The sequence below is a fragment of the Drosophila arizonae genome, chromosome 3 (assembly GCF_054131065.1).
Source record: "Drosophila arizonae isolate 15081-1271.41 chromosome 3, UAZ_ARI_1.0, whole genome shotgun sequence".
Classification (NCBI taxonomy): domain Eukaryota; kingdom Metazoa; phylum Arthropoda; class Insecta; order Diptera; family Drosophilidae; genus Drosophila; species Drosophila arizonae.
Window position 1 is genome coordinate 5,725,839 of NC_142923.1, and position 16,871 is coordinate 5,742,709.

The 16,871-nt window shown below is 36.9% G+C and overlaps 2 protein-coding genes and 1 long non-coding RNA gene across 4 annotated transcripts; 1 reads left to right on the plus strand and 2 right to left on the minus strand.

The window, feature by feature from the left end:
- The first annotated feature begins 57 nt into the window (after positions 1–57).
- LOC108610536 (inactive hydroxysteroid dehydrogenase-like protein 1) lies at positions 58–10,385 on the plus strand. Of its 2 annotated transcripts, XM_018002693.2 has the most exons (6): positions 58–191; positions 2,147–2,360; positions 4,699–4,821; positions 4,904–5,014; positions 6,073–6,521; positions 6,595–10,385. In XM_018002693.2, the coding sequence occupies exons 2-6, from the start codon at positions 2,183–2,185 to the stop codon at positions 6,697–6,699; spliced, it is 966 nt and encodes a 321-aa protein (XP_017858182.1). In that variant the 5' UTR covers positions 58–191; positions 2,147–2,182; the 3' UTR covers positions 6,700–10,385. The 2 variants fall into 2 exon arrangements, with proteins under 2 accessions (XP_017858182.1, XP_017858180.1); XM_018002691.2 differs by lacking the exon at positions 58–191 and having other exon boundaries at positions 1,840–2,360.
- LOC108610543 (uncharacterized) lies at positions 8,660–13,066 on the minus strand. The gene is made up of 5 exons (XR_001915661.2): positions 12,906–13,066; positions 12,149–12,283; positions 10,101–10,384; positions 9,144–9,227; positions 8,660–9,070 (listed from the first exon to the last, which is right to left on the minus strand). It is a non-coding gene; the product is annotated as an uncharacterized LOC108610543 (long non-coding RNA).
- Positions 13,067–14,560: 1,494 nt separating this feature from the next.
- On the minus strand, positions 14,561–16,765 carry Nepl9 (Neprilysin-like 9). The gene has a single exon (XM_018004970.2). It carries the CDS (start codon positions 16,630–16,632, stop codon positions 14,710–14,712), a length of 1,923 nt encoding a protein of 640 aa, XP_017860459.1. The 5' UTR covers positions 16,633–16,765; the 3' UTR covers positions 14,561–14,709.
- Between the last annotated feature and the right edge of the window lie 106 nt (positions 16,766–16,871).

A 16,871-nucleotide genomic window follows, 5' to 3' on the forward strand; every position in this document is an offset into this window, starting at 1 on the left:
TGTCTTAACTAGTTGTCTTGGCTATGACACACATATGTAGCTGTTCACAAACTAAAAAGCTTTATGAACAGATTTTTTTTTTATTTTCATTGTCAAAATCAATAAATTTTCTTGTGTAAACATTTTATGGCGAGTTCTTTTTAGTATTTCCACGCAAACAGACACGGGAATTAGTTTTTCGGACTGCGCAGGTAATTTATTGAAGTTGCTTGTAGTTTTCTATATGTATAAAATCGATTTGTTGTTTAAAAATATGTATTTATAAATAGTTTTCCTAAACAGAGTTGCCTCCAAACACTTTTTGCTATATTTATTTCGTTATTTATTTTCTCAACACCTTTTCCATAAAGTCATTAAGTCATCACTAGATTTTTCAATCAATAAATATTTTCACTCACTTAAGCCAAGTGCTATCAAAATACTTTTCAATTATTATGTTTATTTAGCATTTGGCATTTGATGCATGCTTTGTTTGCTTATTTTGTATGGAAAAAGTTTGAAATGCGTCAGCTTATAGAAGGCGACTATGATTTTATATCAAAGGGATGAAATTTTCGATAGAACTGTACTTTCAGTTAACAAAAATTGAATTTTTAAACAATATTTTCAGTTTTTTTGTTGTTTATTATTATTATTATTTTTTTATTTCCTGAAAAACATCAAAACTATTTTGGCTGGAAATAAAATATATTTTTTTAAATGCAAAAGTAATTCTAAAGAAAGGGAAGAGTACTTTCAGATATAATTGAATTTTAATATATATATTTTTAATCTAAGTCCAATATTATTATATTATATTAAAGATCTATAAAATACCCTAGGATATAGATTATTGAACTTTTGTGTTTGAATATCTCCGAGTCCTAACGGAGTAGAAATGCATATATCAATGTTTAACTCAGATCAATTTTTGACACTTTCTTTAATTTGCAAAGTACTTTTAAAAATATGTATGTGTTTCCTTTTATAAGCTATAGAAGCTGCAATAGCTCGACTCTGGCTTCATCTGACAAATCCACTTGAGTGCGACAAGAAATGGTTTTATTTTTGATTATAATAAACATTCATATGATTGTATAATAAAACGAAAAGAAATATAAATTAACAGATGTTCCGTTATTTAGCCTCAGTCACAGCTTTATTATATTATTTACTTACATCGTTTATCATGTCAGAGCACTTTGACAACGTAAATTTGTTATCATTAGCAGAGGCCCAAGTTCAGCTAGTGTCGTGTAGAAAACAATTTATGCATCTTACACTTAATTGATAGCAATTAGTTGTGGAGTGCTACAAGAGTACTACTAAGAGTATACATAGTCCGATTCGGAGTCCAAGTGTGAGTAGACCAATTATGCACTTGAGAGCTCCCCGAAATGTGAACCAATTTAACAATCACACTTTTGCCTGCAGCGTGGAGGCTGTCCAAAATCTCTACTACAATAGCTCGGCGATAATTAAACGTCTCATAATTTGCCAGATTTTGTAATCTTCGCACCGCGAGCAAAACATAAACTCTTGCTGTTCATGAAGTAATGAAGCTAAAAAAAAAGCCGAAAAAGAAGCCGAAAGAGCTGCAAGACGAGACAACATGGTTTGTGTATCTCTCTGTGTATCTGCAGTCTGTTGTTCGTGTTCATGACTTAGGAGACCATTGCAGCTTGTAAAGCCCGAATAAAACTATATATAAATATAGATATATATGTATGTGTGTGTATTGCTATACATATATATATACGATTTGTTGTGGTCGTGAGCTCTGCGCGGCCTGCAGCTCGGGCTCAGCTTTGATTTCGGTTTCGGTTTCAGTTTCAGTTTCGGTTTCGGTTTTTAGTGCGTGATCGACGCTCCGACTCGCTACTTGTGGCCGCAGCTCAAGCCGTGCAGACTCTGGAAATACTGTTATAAACACAAAAATTAGTTTTAATTGAAATTCAATGAATTCCCAATTGAAAACTGTGCGCGTTTATTTCGTATATACTGTATGTGCCCAACATGCTGATTAGTGAACCGAACTGAACTTACATAAGCCTTGCCAGCTATCAGCTGTCGCTTATCAAATTTATTTGTATATACACATGTATTTGTGTGAACATCGTGTACACCACATAGACTTTATACTGAAGCAACTATATTCAATATGCAGCCGGCACTGGAATTAAGCATTTATACACTGCTACGCATGGCGTTCATTTGGCAGCTCATTTCCGTGGCCATTTACCTGGTCGGCACTTTGGCCATTGCCGCCTATCTCTACGACAACTTCAAGTCTTTGATCTGCATTATCAAGGCGCTGCTCGAGCCATACTTTCAGCCACAGCTGCCTCAAACATTGCTGGATAAATTTGGCAAATGGGCAGGTAAGTTTCGTTTAATAATTTGACTCTGTTACACACACTCTCTCTCTCTTTCTACCTTTGTCTATGCATGTGTTTGAGTGTGCCTGAATAAACCTTAATTATTAAATATAAATAAATTAAAGGTATATTACTTTACCATCTAGGGAGGGAGAAGATGAGCTTTTAACATTTCTGTAAGCCCCCAAATATCCTTTCCCTCAAAATCCATTACTACCGCTTACTGAAAGCATTTCCAATAATATTCATATAATTACGAAGATAATCAAGTATAATGCACATTACATATAATATGGACAATTACATGGAAATTTGCAATCTCACAAAATTATGTAAATTGCACGCCCAATGGCAGATTAATAGATTTTTTTCCGTGCTCATCTATGTTATATTATTACTACAAATTATTTCCTAAATCCATGCACTTAGCCAAGTCAGCATGAAACAACAATTAACTATCAAGCTGTACCCATTCAGTAGAATTTTATATTAGATAAGAGGAATATCTCGATTTCATTGATAAGGCTGGCATATCGAACAGCTGTTTTGGGGTTCACTTGCTCTATATTTATTAACGTTTTGTTTATAGAGCAAATCGAAGTCATTCAACTCGCACTCCGAAAGCGAAATCAAACCCGGATTTATTAAGATTTATTTATATAATCATAATTTTTTACAATAATTTAATTTATATACAAATAACATTATACAACATCTTTATTATACCACAGAATTTCTATATACAGTGTATGTAAAACACAATAATTGGAAGTACCGAAGTAATTACTTGAAATTAAATTTAAAATTAAAATAAATTTTACTATATTCGAATCGTCTATTATTCCAAGCAAAACAATTACACAATCTATATGTTTATTAAACTCAAAAATTTTAATTGTATAAAATTTTAAAACTATATATAAAACTCTAAAATTTTGTATTCATAAAATTTTGTTTAAAATATATCTAATACTATAATATATTGAGAAAAATATATTTTTCCTATACTCTTAGTATCTTTTTTCCATGTTGTTAAAAATTTGAATCAAGCAGCATATTTAAAATGATGAAGAATAGAAGAAAATAAATTTAACAAAATTATTGCAGGAAATATAAAAGTTATATTATTTATCCTTGATATATATATGACTAATGGTTCAGGCAGAGTAGCTTTATTTGCTTATTCACTTTCTAATTTTTACCCACGTTTGATAAATATTATTTTCTGAATATTCTCAAGTGTTTTTGACCTTGACTACAATGAGTTTTACTTGATAGTTTTTCCCCAATTTCAAGTATTGCTGGCGAATATTAGACAAACTTTCAAGAGTCTGTGCACATTTGTTCAGCTATCCATTCAGCTAGAGCCAACACACACGACCCGTTGCAGCTGCCATTCGCTGTCAATATTTCCGCTGCACAAATATTTGGCAACAAATGTGGCCAACAGCTAAAAAACAACAGCACCAGCACCAGCAGCAGAGCAGTAACTACAACAACAACAACATCTTGTATTTTAACGGTGCCAGCAATTGCCGCCTGTTGGTCAGTTGCGCAGTCGCACAGCGGCAACAGTTGCATTGACTCATTGCAACAGCAACATCAACTGATCGCAAACATCAGCAACACGCGAGCTTTATTTTTATTTATTTATATTTTTTTTCTTTTAGTATTTTTGTTGTATTTTGTGTTTTTGCCAATTGTGGTACTCATATTTGTATTTGTTTTGGGCTAGATAATGGCTACTAACGGATACGGCAAATATGCCCAAATAAATAAACTGATTATTTATATAATTAGCAAGGGTGTGTGAGGCAGCTAACTGTAGTCTGTTACCTGAATGTAACTGAATTTATTGCGTGTCAAACTGAAAGTTTTGTGGAAATGCAAATCTAACAATGTTTGCACACAAATCATATAATATGATGAAATTATTTTTCTTTAGCTGCAATGAATTATATTCTAAACATGAAAAATTGTATAATTGACGTTCATTAAAACATTCATATATTCATACATTCATATATGTATTCATACATTCATACATGCATATATGCATACGTTCCCCATAATGATTTATATATTTATATATTTATATATTCATAAATTCATACATTCTTATATTCAAAAATTCATACATTCATTCATTCATACATCCATTCATTCATACATTGATACATACATTCACACATTCACACTGGTTGTATCTTCATTTTCAAGAAACCTCTTGAAGAGAAAATATGTTTTTGAGAAAAATAAAACCATGGACTAATTGCTTAAGCCTCTTGAGTATTCCATTCCATTCCGAGAATAATTAAAATACTTTCCTTTCTCTTTTTAGTGATAACCGGTGCTACAGACGGCATCGGTAAGGAATATGCCAAGGAATTGGCACGTCAAGGTCTCAATCTGGTGCTCATATCACGCTCCAAGGAGAAGCTCATCGCGGTAACCAACGAGATTGGTGAGTAAACAAACATATTCTGCATATAACTAAACTAAGCTAAAGCCAACTCTGATACTGACTCGTGAAACAACTTTTACAGAGAGCGAACACAAGGTGAAAACCAAATGGATTGCTGTTGATTTTGGCAAGGGACGTGAGGCCTACGAGCAAATCGAAAAGGAATTGGCGGGCATACCAGTCGGTATACTAGGTAAGTGGAATGCACTGAGAGAAAAATGCGAGCGGCTAGGTTGCAAAATTCAAATGAATAGCTGAATGAATAGGACAAACGCTGGATGGAACAAAGACTTATATGACAAGGGTTAAGACAGTTTCAAGAAGTTATTGTTTTGCTGAACAATAATAAGTAGAATGAAGAGCTTTTATTTGATTTATTTTTAAAGGAAATCAGAAATCCGCAAAGTAAATATTTTCAGAATATTACTTTTACCGAAAAATTTCTCTCTAAGGCCTCGGATGTAGCATGAGCTTTCGTTGCTTGTATTTTATGAATTTTATATCGTTGAAAATACATTTGAATTAAGTATATAATATATAGATTACTAAGTATAATAATATATCACTAAAAATAATGTAGTCTATTAAGTTTACGTTTCTGAAATTAAAAAACATTTTCATTTAAACGTGGAATTATTTAGAATAACAACGACAATTTATTATCTTCTCTTCTTATAATTACTATATCTCTTTGATCATTACGAAAATTCAACAAATTTCAGTTAATTTAAATATTTGCTCAAAGCCTAAACTCTGAATGAAGCACTTGAACAAGTTAAGCTCACTCAATGCACTTCAAATTTCAATCGAATTTCAGTCGCGAAACATCAACAACCTCTCTGAGGCAGCCGCCCAACTCTCGAGCGATATTGTAGCCAACTCATTGTTGGCTAACAGTAGCCGTTTGTAACCGCATGACGAGTGACAATAACAATTAATGTTTCGGGTTTTGTTGTTGTTGTTGTTGTCAATGCCATTGACAAAAGTAAGCTGAGCAGAGCTACTCGTAATGGCGTGCAATTATGATGACTCTTTGCCTCGCCGTGGTAGGGCCAGTTATTCAAACATTTTCAAGTACATCTAAATAATTTCTGTGTCGAATTTGGTTTGGCAAACTCATAAACGCTTTGACGCGCTTCAGCAATTTACATTTTTGGTCGAGACAACCTTGCCAAGAGCCGGCAAGGTTCCGCTGACCGATAGGCATCTCTGGCCTTAACCCTGTGAAAACTCACTCCGAATCCATTGCAGTCAACAATGTGGGCAGAATGTATGACTATCCGGAGACACTGGATCTGGTGCCGGAGGACACCATCTGGGACATATTGACCATCAACATAGGGGCCGTCACCATGCTGACCCGCAAGATCGTGCCGCAAATGAAGGCGGCACGCCGAGGCGCCATCGTCAACATTGGCTCCGGATCGGAGCTGCAGCCGATGCCCAACATGGCCGTCTATGCGGCCAGCAAGAAGTATGTCAGCTACTTCACCCAGGCCCTGGAGCAGGAGCTGGCCGAGCACAATGTCACCGTTCAGCTGGTCATGCCCATGTTTGTCATTACCAAAATGAATGAGTATTCCGATTCGGTGATGCGCGGCGGTTTCCTGATACCCAATGCCCGTAGCTTTGCACGCTCCGCCGTGTTCACGCTGGGCAAGACCAGCATGACAACGGGCTTCTGGACGCACGGACTGCAGGTGAGCCAATGAACCAATTAGTGACCTAATTCATTATTTATTGAACTTTGATGAATGCAATTCCCATTTGCAGTACTTCTTCATGAAGATGGCGCCGCAGCATCTGCGCATGCTCATTGGCCACCAGCTGACGCGGCGACTGCGCCTCGAGGGCTTGAGCCAAAAGAAGTTGACTTAGAGCATGCTGCGAGCCAATTGCAGCAATCGCACATAAAACGTACATTTTAAGAGTCTTGTAAATATTGGCGCCTAGTATTAACCAAATTGATAACTGTAAACACTTTTCGTAAAAAAAACCGGATAACAAATTCAGCTTTATTTTTTGCCAGTCGATTGCATAATTTCTGCAATAAGAGAGAAATACAGAGAGAGAGAGAGACCGAGAGAGAGGAGCGGCGATACACGGAGACACAGAAACCGGTCTTGACCAGCGGGCGGAAGAGCCATCTGAAAGCCATGCTTCATTGCATCGAGTTGGCATTCTTGACGCTTAACGTTGTTTGAATTTGGCTAAGACCCAAATTTGAATTTTTATACATGCATCGGCATGCAAATGAACGTCAAGTGGAGCTCGTGGGGGACAGTGCCCCCAATTATGCAAGCTGACATTACAATGCAACTTTTCGACTGAGGCAGCTAGCCTCTACAGCAATTGATGGATGGCCCAAAGGGCACTGTACATAATAGAGCTTGTACACCTGTAAAGCTTTTCAATGTTATTTACAAACCTCAAAGTGAGCAATTAGATGGGAGTAACATTAAGAGATTCAAGTGCAGCTTAAAGAGAGCTGCAATCTTGGAGTAAAGTAGGCCAGAGAGACAAGAAACCAAGCAATGTAAAAATATTATATTACGGAAAATATAAGGAATAAAGTCTCATTAAAATATGTGAAATATTTATGCTCAAAATATCAAATATTTAAATATTTTTTTTCTAAATTTTTAAAGCATTTTTAATGTATTTCTCTTTAATCGAAACTCAAGTCTTATCAAATGTATAGACTAAACTCTAGGGTTACGTATCTTCATCCATACTCAATGGCAACTATATCTCATATGAGTAGTGTATAATGGCTGCCAAGACTAATGAAACATTCATGCCATTTGTCAATTAGTCGGAAACGAAAGCATAATCAGTGGGGCGAACAGGTGAGGCCATCAAAGGTGTGCGCTGTAAAAGTAATCAAAAGCATAAACGGAAATTACATATAGCTTCCGGCAGCCAAAAACTGTTCACATATTTCTGAAATAATTTTATTGCTTTTATTTTTTGTGATTTTTTATAACGCTGAAATTTCTTTACTTCACAATTTTAATAATTATAAAATTAATAAATCAACCCAAAAGTTTTATTATAAATTTATGAATCCACGTGCAACAGGCTGAAGTAGGCGTGGCAGTCGTCATAAAATATATATGTATATATGTGTATAGATGACGAGCTAAGGTGGCGACTGTCCGAGGAATTTTAAGTGCTTACTCGTGTATACCATAAGCAATCAGAGTTTATCATGTTTGTGTGTGATCGATAATAATCGATAAATGGACTTCGTTTTTAAGGGTAATTTGGATAGTGCTAGAATTATAGCTTTCAGATTTACGATTTAGGCACATGAACTCAATTCTTATATCAATTCCATATTTTATGAATGTAGTCCAAGTTCCATTCGCAAATTTTAATTTCTCTCAAAGATTCAGAGCGACGTATTAGCATTAATGGCATTTTTTCCAAAACTATCTTCAGCTTAATAACAAATGTCTAATAAAGCTGCAAAGTAATTTGTCTTCAAACACGTTTTCCACAATCTTTTGGTTGAGTAATTTAATTCAGGCAGTTAAAGTTATAATAATCATTCATACATAAGATAACCAAAATGTTTTCACTGATGTGAAAACTTAGTTCCATGAATTTCGCCTTCATAACTCAACCCAAACTAAATACTCTTGTAACTCTAATTGCCAGCAATGCTTCAGATACAGCTAATAAATGAACTATACTTACATCGGTTACATTACATTAAGTTTTTCCTTATTTCATTTCAAAGACTGAAACAAATTCATTTCATTTCTTTTTTGCTGTAATAAATGACTGAATTAATTAAATCTCAAATTCAGAGCGGAACCCAGAATAAAATCTCTTTTTTTTGCGTTTTGTTATTTTATTCCTGCTTATTGTTGTTATTTTTGTTGTTGTTGCATTTTGTTGCTTGTGCAGCTGTTGGTCTTGTTGTTATTTACGAAAAAATGCAAATCGAATTAAATAAAGATCTTACATATTAAGTGCAAAGTGTTAAACAATGAAATTCATAATTTTCCTATGTGCGCCGTCAGCTGTTGTTTTTGCTGTTCGTATTGCTGCTGTTGTTGTTGTTGTTGCTATACACACTTATACTGTACATTATGGTCAATTAATAATTAATTGAATAAATTCCATTGAGAAACAAAATTTTTGCCTGTTAATATTTATGATTAGAGCAGATGACGCCAAGGCCTGGCAGGCTATAAAAGTTGTGAGTGTCCCAAACGTTCCAATTGGATTGCACGAATGACTGCAATATATAGATAAATATAAATATGTTATACTATTTACAAATGTGTGTACTTAAATCAAATGAAACTCACCGGAACATATATTTCCTCTGGCAATCGCGGAGCCCCCAAATGAAACCGGGCAGCTGCTCTTATTGCCTGCAGCTTTGACGTCATCTGCGGGAAATCATAGTCCAATAAGAATTGGCAATAAGAATCCATTTATTACAAGCATGCCAACTAGCATGGGCAGCTGGTTGGCTCAGTAAAATACATTTAGTTTGCAATGAGATAATTATTGCCCGCCATCGCAATTCCAAAATAATTTATTTGAAAAGGGAAATTGTTACGTTTTGGCAGCCAATATTGAAATTCAATTTGTTGTTTTAAATATATGCTATAATGGCTTTTCTTCGCATTCAAGTGGGTAAAACACATAAACAATGGCCACAAAAAATGTTATTTTTAGCTGAGATTAAAAAAAAATAAAAACGTGTTAAAGAAATAAATAAATTTTCTTTTAATGCATTTCGCGAATATTCAGAAATATTCAGGAAAAAAAAGAAATCTAAAGGAAATCAAAATATGATCAACGCTCAAAATATCACGTCGAATTCATTTGACAAATCTCACACTCTGCAATAATATTTCAAAAGCTATTTTATACACATGTACACATACATCAACAAATTATATATACATGTGTTTTATATATATATAACGCAGGGTAGGTTAGATCTAGATCTCTAGTCAGCCATGTCGCTAAAAAAAATTGAAAACTTTTTGGAAAAAGATTTTTTTCTAAATTTTGTTTAATGTCGCAACTTTTGACAACGTTGCCAAAAAATAGAAACCAAGCATAATCATGAAATATAGCTATCTATGCTGAACTATAGTATATGTTCCTTCATCTTTTCAGTTTTGCTAATTTAAATAATTAATGTCAGAGAACTGCTCATTATAAAAATGAAAATACTTTTTGATTTGCGATGGATGGCAATAAATTAAATTTTTTTTTATTATTCTAATTCTTATTTGGTTTTAACTTACCTGACTTAGGGTACTAATAGAAATCCATTAAATGCTAGCGACTTAATCCTAGTCGGTAAGTAAATTTGTTTTTATTTGTATCATATTTGAAAATGTTGTTGGAATTCAAAATTCAACATGTAAGCATATATCCTTGAACTAGTAGACTCGAATCGTAATTTAGAAGGCGGCTTCGTAGAAGGCATAGAGCAAGAAGAGCAAGAAGGCCAGGATTAAGAAGGTGGTAAACAAACTTCTTGCTTCATTCATTTTGTTGTTGTTGTTTTTGTTGTTGTTGTTGTTTGCTGGATTTTGATTTTTTAATAGAGAAATAAAATTATAATTAACTAATTAGTCAAGTGTGGAGAACAGCTTTGAATATTGTTTAGGGTCTGTTATATCAATGCACTCTATATGATTACACACAGTTTGGGTACTTGCAGGAATCGGCAGACCGTTCGTAGCAAATGGCACGGAATAACTGAGAAACGCACCAAAAAATATTTCTCCACAAACTGGCCTACAATTTTTATCTAGAATCAAAATCGGACAGCAGCCCGCAGTCAGCAGCCAGCTCATTGGAATTATGGTTTATATATGTATATAACTATATACATATATATCTACATATGTGACTATATATATATAATTATTCATATGGCCCAAACACACATTTATTTCAGAGATATATATGGTAGACGGCCACACGTATTGGTGTCCAGTTGTTGCGCATATTTTGATGTGGCACACATCGTCTCTATATGTGTGGACCACCGTACGTATACGCAATATTATATATAAGTATGTTTAGATTCCATGTGGATGCGTGTGGGCGCTACAGCTGTAGCTATAGCTCTTGACAGCATTCTTTCTGCGGCAACTTCTCCATAGTTCTCCCAGTTTCTCTCGTTCTCTTCTTTTCAATGCGGCCATCATTCATTTGAGGCGTTGGCAAATTGCTTTGCACCCCGTGCAGTGTATTTCTTTTCGAAATGTATTTATTTTTTTGTTATTCAGTGTCTGCTTCTATAAGGTTGGCCGACGTGCTACTTTACCTTCCAGGCAGCTGAAGTCTAAATCGCAATTCGCATTTATTTTCTTTTGGCCTGCTAAATACGTTTTCAAATTGCTTGTGCCACATGTTTGTTTGGCTTTTTTGAAACATGTCCAAAACATTTCAAGGCACGTAGCCCCGACTCTGCCCTACATTTGCTACCAATTGAATTTTCAAATAGCTATGCACATACATATTTTAGAGATTCCTTTTTAATTTAGTCTTTGGAATAATTTATTGAATGCATGTAATGAAAAAATTGCCGAATCTCGAGGATCTTGATGAGCTTGAATATTCATGGAATTTGTTTTCTTAAAGACAGAATTTTGTCAAATTTATTCAAATTTCTTTTCCTATAAACACAGGCAATTGTTTACAATTTTATATTGTTTACAACTAAAAAGTATCTTTAAAAGTTTTTTTAAAGTTTCTAGAACATTATAAATGTGTTTAAAGAAAAAAAAAAAACAATTTGTCATGGAATAAGTCTGCACTCTTTAGTATTTGCAGCTTTAGTATTTTACCTTCTAGCTCTACGTAGAGTCATGTTTCTAGTTGGCCAAAGTTTTTGTCTGCTTTCCTATTGTGTTCATGGGTATATACTATACAGTCCTTATTACTTTACCCACATATAAATATCTTTGCGTAGACATATACATATTTATATGAACATATACAAATACATACATATACATTTCTAAGTTTTTAACACTTATGCCAAACCATACATTACACCAAGCCAATATAACCGTTTACGGTTTTTTTTACTTTTAAAATAAGTTCCAATCAATCCTTGCATCCTTTGAAGTCTGATATATTTGATCATTTTTCTTAGTTCCTGAAGTACTATAAATTGTTATCTTAATGATTTTAATTTACAAAAAAAAAAATATGATCTAAAACCTTATAATCTCCATACATACACATATATTTATACTAAACCTTAAACCATCCCCAAATTCTGACTTACTTTTAATTACTTTTCTTACTGCCTAATAGTAGTAATCACACTCACCTTTGCTCCATGCCTAAGCCTGGAGTCAGTGTTATTTACAACACTGCATAGATGATCCAGAGGAAGAACAGTAAAATGGCCAAAATGCCAAAGGTGGTGAACAGATTCGTGGCCTCACTCATTTTAATTCAAGCGCTATAAATAAATGTTGGAAAATACAGGCAGTTAATAAATTATTAAGGTATCATATTAGATTCCAATTGGATGGTTTTATCTCTGCTCAGACAACCTCGCAAAGGTCAGGCACTAATAATATTTGCTCGTGCGTGACTATTTAATATATATATAAGCTCTCCGCATTCAAAAGGCGTCCATTAATTTTCAAAAAACACATATCATTTTGTTCTTGAATTATACAGCTTGCTTTATTTTATTATTTTATTTCTTTTTATGCGAATACAAGAAATCATATGAAATGTTATTTAAACTGCCGACATTCTCCATACAGACGCGTATACTATATAATATAATATATATTTATTTGATGTTCTGCATTAATTTCTATTTAAATCTGTTTTTTCTATTTGTTGTTACTGTTGTTGTTGTTGTTTTACTGCTGATAGAGCAATCAAAATGTCTGTCTATAGTACATATAGACCAAAAATTGTTGGCATAATAATAATTCCAGCTTTATAGATTGGAACAGTTCCAAATATTTCTCGATAAATTTATTAGCACGGCACACTTAAATTCGATTGGGATTACGCAAAGCGATTTCACTCGACACAAGATAATGCCAACGCTGCCCTGGGGTTACCTGGATTCTTTTGAGGGTATATGAATTTATAAACTTTTTACAAGTTTTTTCTCTCTTAGTTTTACGGACTATTTGTGCTATTAACTGCAGCGAGGCTTTGGCCCAACTAAAATCAATTCACGCACTTGCTCGCTGGGTTGCGCAAAATATAGCAAAAATTCAAAAACATTGGCGTGAAAGTATCTATACAATAAAAAGAACACACACACACACGCACAGCTAGATGTTGGATATTTGGGAAAAGAACGACACTCAAGAGAAAAACGTTGCGCTGTCAACTGACAAGTGGAAAATGAAAATACATATCTGTGTATATATGTATTTAACTATATAGTAGTGGAAAAAAAAGTCTCCTTGCTTTGCTTCGCTTTCGATTCCAAAAAAACACATTGGACAAAGTGAGATGCCAATAGAAAATGTTGCTTGGAGCATGCTTAAAGTTTAAGCGAAAATCCGCATCGAAAATAAATAAAATAAATTTTCCTAGCCGCTTTGACAGTTTGCGAGCAGCCGCAACCGCTAAAAAATACAACATAAATGTTTTGTAAAATATAAAAAAGAAATAATGGAAAAAAATATAACAATTCTGTTTAGCAGTAAAAATAATTTATATACTATATACACTGAACAAACATGTTTGTTTCATATCAACACTTGCGAATCTTTCCATTCACAAGTGTTTTGTTTCAGCTTTTCAGGTGCAAAGGAACCTAGCCAAAATGATGTTCTCTACTAGATACAACAAAACTCAAGATGACGTTGTTAAATATCACTAAAATTCATATGCTTTCAGGTAAAACATAAATTCTACACTTGAGCTGTGAGGATTCTGAAAACCTAAGACGAAATGCTAATAAATACGCAGAATAGTGTTTATAGTATATGCCTTATATACTAAATTTTATATAGTATATTGTTTAGACTCCGCCCACACTTTCGTAAACAAGAATTTGACGCATACGTTGGGCCATGTTTCCATACCAATATTGAGTACCTGACAGTTGTCATTAACTCAATTCGAAAATGCACTGCGCAAATGCTTAAAAATGAACTCTAGAAAAACAACAATACAAAGAAATATATTAGAAATATTTCTCTAAATCATCTGCATAATGACTGAAACAATTACTGAAAAATGTTTGGAAATATTTTAGGTTCAATGATCACGAAATTTTCAAAACATTTGACTTGACATGCAGTCAAAAATGGAAAGAAAGAAAAGTGTGAAAAGAAAAAAAATTGTGTTGAAAGTACTGAAATACGAAATTTAAAAATTATTTATAGTATTAATTTATGATTTCTTATTTATTTTTATTTTATTTTATTTATTTTTTTTTATTTATACATTCTTTTAAAACGTACATATTTAGAAACAATTTTTGTATAGCAATTGAACGTAAAACAAATTGTCTGTTTAAAGTAATTTGTAGCCTAAAATAAAAGTGTAATTAAAAATTAAAATTAATAAAATTAAAAATAATATAAAATAAAAATATTTTGAGAATAAATGAAGTTTATATACCTATTTGGAATTTATGCATTCATTAATGTGTATGTAGGCCTATCGATAAAATGATTGAGTTCAAACATTTAAATTGCATTTACAATTAATTTATTTATTCGCACTCTTCTCGCACTTTCAAACATTTTAACACTACTTTAATTTATATTTATTTTACAGAGTTTATAGCCCTTCCATAGCATATACATATATAGTATATTAATTAACATTTGTATCTAAAATATATATTCGGTTATTATGTACATATCTTAAATAACATAAATTCTCAGAGATTCCAATTGGCTATTCACATCGGTTGATCATGCATTTAGCCGGCGGATTCATCTGTGCCTCCGGCCCGCACTTGAAGGCAGCCTGAAACTCTGGCAGATTCATGTAGCCCCGATTGAGCTGGGCCGCAAAGATCTCGTCCTGGCGGTTGCACAGCTGCTGGGCAACCGCATAGAAGAGTACGCGATGTTCGTCGAGGCCGAAGTACTGCAGCACAAACTGTTCGGCAAAGACGAATCGCTCGCCCTCCAGCCAGAAGCGATAATCCCGCAGCGCGGCCTGAAACGAGCGATGGAAGTGAAAGACATCGGCCACCTCATGCGCACTCAAGGGGCGATAGATGGCCGCCTGCTGGGCGTCGTAGAGCTGCTGCGTCTGTCGCTCCAGGCAGTCGAGCGCCGTGTAGTAGCCGTCGGTGTCCTGCAGGAGGCGAGAGTCGCGCCACAGCTCCAGGCCCTGCGTGGCGTAGTAGTGATACATGGGCCGATGCAGCGACAGCAGCACAAAGTGCAGGAAGTGGCGCAGGAAGTAGGCGGACTGTTGCACGTCCTCTGCATCCACATAGGCCGACTGGAAGCTGTGCCGCAGCTGAGCGTGTCGCAGCTGCAGCAGATTGCCGTAGAAGTGATACGGCCGGAAGTGCACCTGGCCATACCACGACGTCAGCTCGCTGATGTTCAGATAGTGCTGCGCATGCGCCTGCAGCAGCCGTGCCACCTGCAGCTCACGGCGCTCCACAGACGCCGGCCACAGATGCCCGTACCAGTCCCGGCTGCCCAGCGTGGAGCGCCGGCGCTTCTGGAAGCGCGTCGTGTGCAGCTGGTACATGGCCAAGGCCACGTCCCGCGTCAGCTGTGGCGCCAGCACGTGCCACTGCCAGTACTCGGCGTGCAGCAGCCGCTCGAACTCCGTGGCCAGCTCGTAGCAGTCCCCGTAGGCCAAGCGCTGCTGCGCCTGCCACAGCACATAGTTGTAGACGATGCGCGGCTCCGTCTGGCGCAGCACGCTCCACGCCCGCGTGATGTGCGCCACATCCAGGGGCAGCTTGCGAGCCGTTACCAGCTGCTGCGCCGTAAAGTTCAGCAGGCCAAAGAACGTTTGCATATAGTCCATGGTATTGTCATCCAGCTCCAGCTGCTCCTGTCCCGGCGCCGGCGTGCTCTGCCGTCCTCGCTTGCCCTCGGCCAAGCTGGTGGCCAGGGGCAGCTCACCGCGCATCCCGCGGCACAGCATGCGCATCTCGTGCGCCACAATGTGCCCCACCTGGGTATGGCGGCCTGCTAGCACGTCCGACATGCTCACCTGAAACTGCCGCTGGCTGGGGCAGGGCAGCTCCGCTATAGGCGCCACATAGATGGCCTGCTCGGCAAAGTAAATGTGCAGCAGTGTGGGCAGACCGTGCGCCGCCAGCTGCGCGGCCAGCTGTATCCAGTTGAGCTGCTCGTCCAGCTGCCGGCGCTGCCATTGGTGGCGCAGGAAGGGCCAGCCGGTGAGCACCTCCTGGTGGGCAGCTAGAAACGGCACCTGCTCCAGCATGTGCTCCAGGTGGGTGTGCTGCTGCCCTCGCATCCTGCACTCGCCATACAGCTCAGCCAGCAGCTTGCCCGGCAGAGTTTCAAACCTTTCATAGTACAGCTCAAAGAACTGCATGCGATCCTGCATGTTGTACAAAAACGGAGGCAGTGCATCATCTGGATCAGGCGCTTGCTCCAGCTGTCCGAAGTTGCCGCACGCATGTGCATAGAAATCATCACAGGGATCCGCGCTCGCATTTCTCAGTGTCACCAGCTGCTGCAGATTTCGCTTGTACAGGCGAGTGAAAAACTTGGCCGCCTCGTCCTCCTGCTCTCCAGTTGCTGTCGTGCCTTCGCCATGTGCCAGGCGCAGAGCCATCAGCAGCATCGGCAGCTGCCATTGCCAGCGCATTTCGCTCATCCGCTCGCCAGTCCCAGCGCACTAGTACTACGTCTCGGCATCGAAGTCGGAGGCAGCCAGCCGAGCAGCAGCTGATAAGCCCCCGCCTCGATGTGGAGCACACTGTGACGTCCACCAAGCAAATGATAGCAGCGCACACCCCAGGCGTCTAACGCCTTGACCTTACAGATTTCCGCTCTAGCGAATTAGACGCAGAGAATGTCAACAATCTATTACTCATTGCCAGGTATTGACCGGCG